This window comes from Belonocnema kinseyi, chromosome 6, assembly GCF_010883055.1.
Source record: "Belonocnema kinseyi isolate 2016_QV_RU_SX_M_011 chromosome 6, B_treatae_v1, whole genome shotgun sequence".
Classification (NCBI taxonomy): domain Eukaryota; kingdom Metazoa; phylum Arthropoda; class Insecta; order Hymenoptera; family Cynipidae; genus Belonocnema; species Belonocnema kinseyi.
This window is the reverse complement of record NC_046662.1, coordinates 82229981-82233026: the sequence shown is the minus strand read 5'-3', so window position 1 is coordinate 82233026 and position 3046 is coordinate 82229981. Positions and strand designations below refer to the sequence as shown.

At 26.5% G+C, this 3046-nt stretch overlaps 1 protein-coding gene across 1 annotated transcript in view; it reads right to left on the bottom strand.

The window, feature by feature from the left end:
- LOC117174846 (EF-hand calcium-binding domain-containing protein 1-like) overlaps window positions 1–3046 on the bottom strand; it is an 8130-nt gene that overhangs the window by 1306 nt on the left and 3778 nt on the right. The window contains exon 5 of the mRNA XM_033364234.1: window positions 2804–3000. Within this exon, the coding sequence (XP_033220125.1) occupies window positions 2812–3000 (189 nt within the window). The 3' untranslated portion in view covers window positions 2804–2811. The remainder of the gene's footprint in view (window positions 1–2803; window positions 3001–3046) is intronic.

The window sequence follows — 3046 nt, the reverse complement described above, 5'->3', positions numbered from 1 at the left end:
CTGAAAAATCTCTATCCCATCCACACACTACTCCTTTCCCCTGCCGAGTGAGTCACGCCTACCCCGAAAGGGAAATGGCTTAATGGTGTAATAATAATATATTATATCTCATTTTCACTATTCTACATTACATTATCTGTTTGTGTTGCTGGAATTTATCGAGAAGAGTTTGCATTTCGAAGAAAACTATTATGCTTTGACAAACTATGTTTAAATTTAGAGCTATTACACGTACGCACACACACGCACACAAATTAATTTTAATTATAAATATTTTTGAATCTTCTTAATATTCTTCTGGAATGATTTTTGTTTGACAACTGTACATGGGGCACGTGGAGTGAGATTTGAAAAGTGAGGTCATGGTCGAGAAAATATAAAAAGCATTTAATCTATAATGTTACTAATCTGGAAATTCATACATTTCGTATATGGTAATCTCAACCTTCACAATATCAGCAACAAAAAATAAAGTTCTAAAAAGCTGTAATTTTTTTTATTTACATAAATAGTAAATGCGCTAAAAATGACGACGCTTTCTCAAATACATTGCTGCAAATCTTCAGAAGCTAAAAATGAATTATGATGTTGATTCTAGCTAATTAAAGCTTACCTTTGCCTTCATTGCGGTTATAAAAAATCTCACCAACAATTTTGTGATTCCGAACTCGCAATATACTTTTTGCTGTTGGCATTTTAAGTTAAATGGAAGTAAAACAATATAACAACGATAACAGGAAACTTGACATAACATTGTCTAACCTAACCCGACCCAACGTGGTTCTGACGCGGGCCACACCATCTGCTCCCTTGCGGCCACATGTAGAAAATCCGATTGGGCCCAGATCGAAACTCGGGAATAAGTTTGGAAATTTCTGCACGGGAAAGAAAGATTTTGCATTCAAAAAAAGAAATCAAATTGTATTGTAATAAATGAATTTTCTGCCACATAGTTGAAGTTCACAGCCAAAAGGGCAATTTTTCAAAGAACAGGTTGTTAATTATCAACCTGAAAATATATACTGTAACCTAAAAAAGATGAATTTTCAAGAAAACAGTAGGATTTTTAACAAAACGGTATGAATTTTTACTAAATTTTTGAATTACAAAAAAATCCATTTTCAATCAAATAATAATATTACTAACTAAAAAACATGAATTCTAAATGAAAAAATGTTAAATTTAATATTTCAACCAAAAGAAGTTTTAATTTCTAATCAAAAATTTTGAATTAAACCAAAAAATAAGAATTTTTACACAAATGGTAAATTTTCAACCAAAGAGATGAATTTTTTAACCAAAATGATTTATCAGCAGCGAAAAATTGTGCTGTTAACTAATCAGTTGAATTTTCAATAAAAATATAAATTATTAACAAAAAAGTAATTGTGTATTTAAATAAATATAAAATGACATTTTTAAATTAAAAAATGTTTTAATCATCAAATAAAAGACGAGTTTTTAATACAATAGCCGAGTCCTAAACCAAAACAGAATAATTTAGACGAAAGGAGATGAATTTTTAAACCAAAATACAATTTTCTAATAAAATATTTGAATTTTAACCGCAAACGAAGAAAAAATTAAACAAAATTGTTGAATTTTCTAGCCAAAAAGACGTATTCTGTACAAAACAGATGAATTTTCTACCCTAAATTATGAATTTTCATGAAAAAGTTCATTTTAAACCAATTATTTTGAATTTTCTACTATAATAGTTGAACTTTTAACCCAAAAAGACCAATTTTCAACAAAACAGTTCAATTTTCAACCAAAGAGTATGACTTTTAAACCTAATTTGTGAATTTTCAGATAAAAAAGAATTTTCTGTAAAGAAAGGGGAAAAAATCAAGCTAAAAGGACGAATTTTGTACAAAGCAATTGAATTTTCAACCCGAAATTATAAATTTTCATGCAGAAAGTTAATTTTTAATTGAATAGTTGAGTTTGCTACCAAAATAGTTTAATTATTAACACAAAAAGACAAATTTGATAAAAAAATCGTTTAAAATGTAACCACAAAGGAATTCTTAAACAAAATTATTGAATTTTCTACCAAATAATCAAACTAAAAACAAAAAAAGATTAAGCCTCTACTAAAAAGACAGTAGAAGACGTTTGAACCAAGAAAAATGATCTTTCAACCAAAAATAGTTTTATTTTCTTATCAGAGAGTAATATATATTAAGCATCGTATATTAGGACCCTCTCAAAAAGTATTATTCATTTGTAGTTGATCGTGATATAACTTGGTTTTACATAAATAATTTGTATTTTATTGATAATTTATTAATTTTAAAAACAAATAAATTACGTTTAGAAAATACTACTTTCTCTGTTTCTGTTTCCGTAGACTATACATTTCCTTTTTATGTATTTTTTATTTAATGTGTAAAGAAAAATAAATCAAATACGCAGTATTTAAACTGTATATTTAAAAAAATGTTACTCATGATTCTATTATTATAATATAATATTATAATAGTTAGAATAAATATTATAATGATTATGTTATATTATTATTAGGAAATTTATTTATATAAATGTTAACAAATATTTAAAATATTTAATAATAAATGGAAACACCTTCTAAAAATAAGTTTTTATCTTTACTGAATTTTCTAAGATTTTACCTCAATCAGCTTTTTATTTACTAAACAAAATACTAAAAAATGAGAGTAATTCTATATTCTGAAAAATATATACAGTAGTATAAATATCAGAGGTCTGTAATCGCAAAAAAATTTTAAACATGAGTTTACAAATTTTGCTTAAAACAGTAATAATATAGATTTTCATGTACCCTTTTTCCTAAAATCTGTGAGTCTTGGTAGTAAATGTCGTCAGAAAAGCATGTATGGCTTCCCTCGTTGGAAACACAGGTCCCATACATTCTAGAACTAGTTCATTCATTTCCTTCACAGAATATGTGTATTCTTTTTTACTTACTTTACCATTTCGGTCGACATCTAATTTCTTTAGCAACAGTTCTATGAGATCCTATATAGAAAAAAGTCATGTTTCTTCAATTTCATGTCTTTTCTAA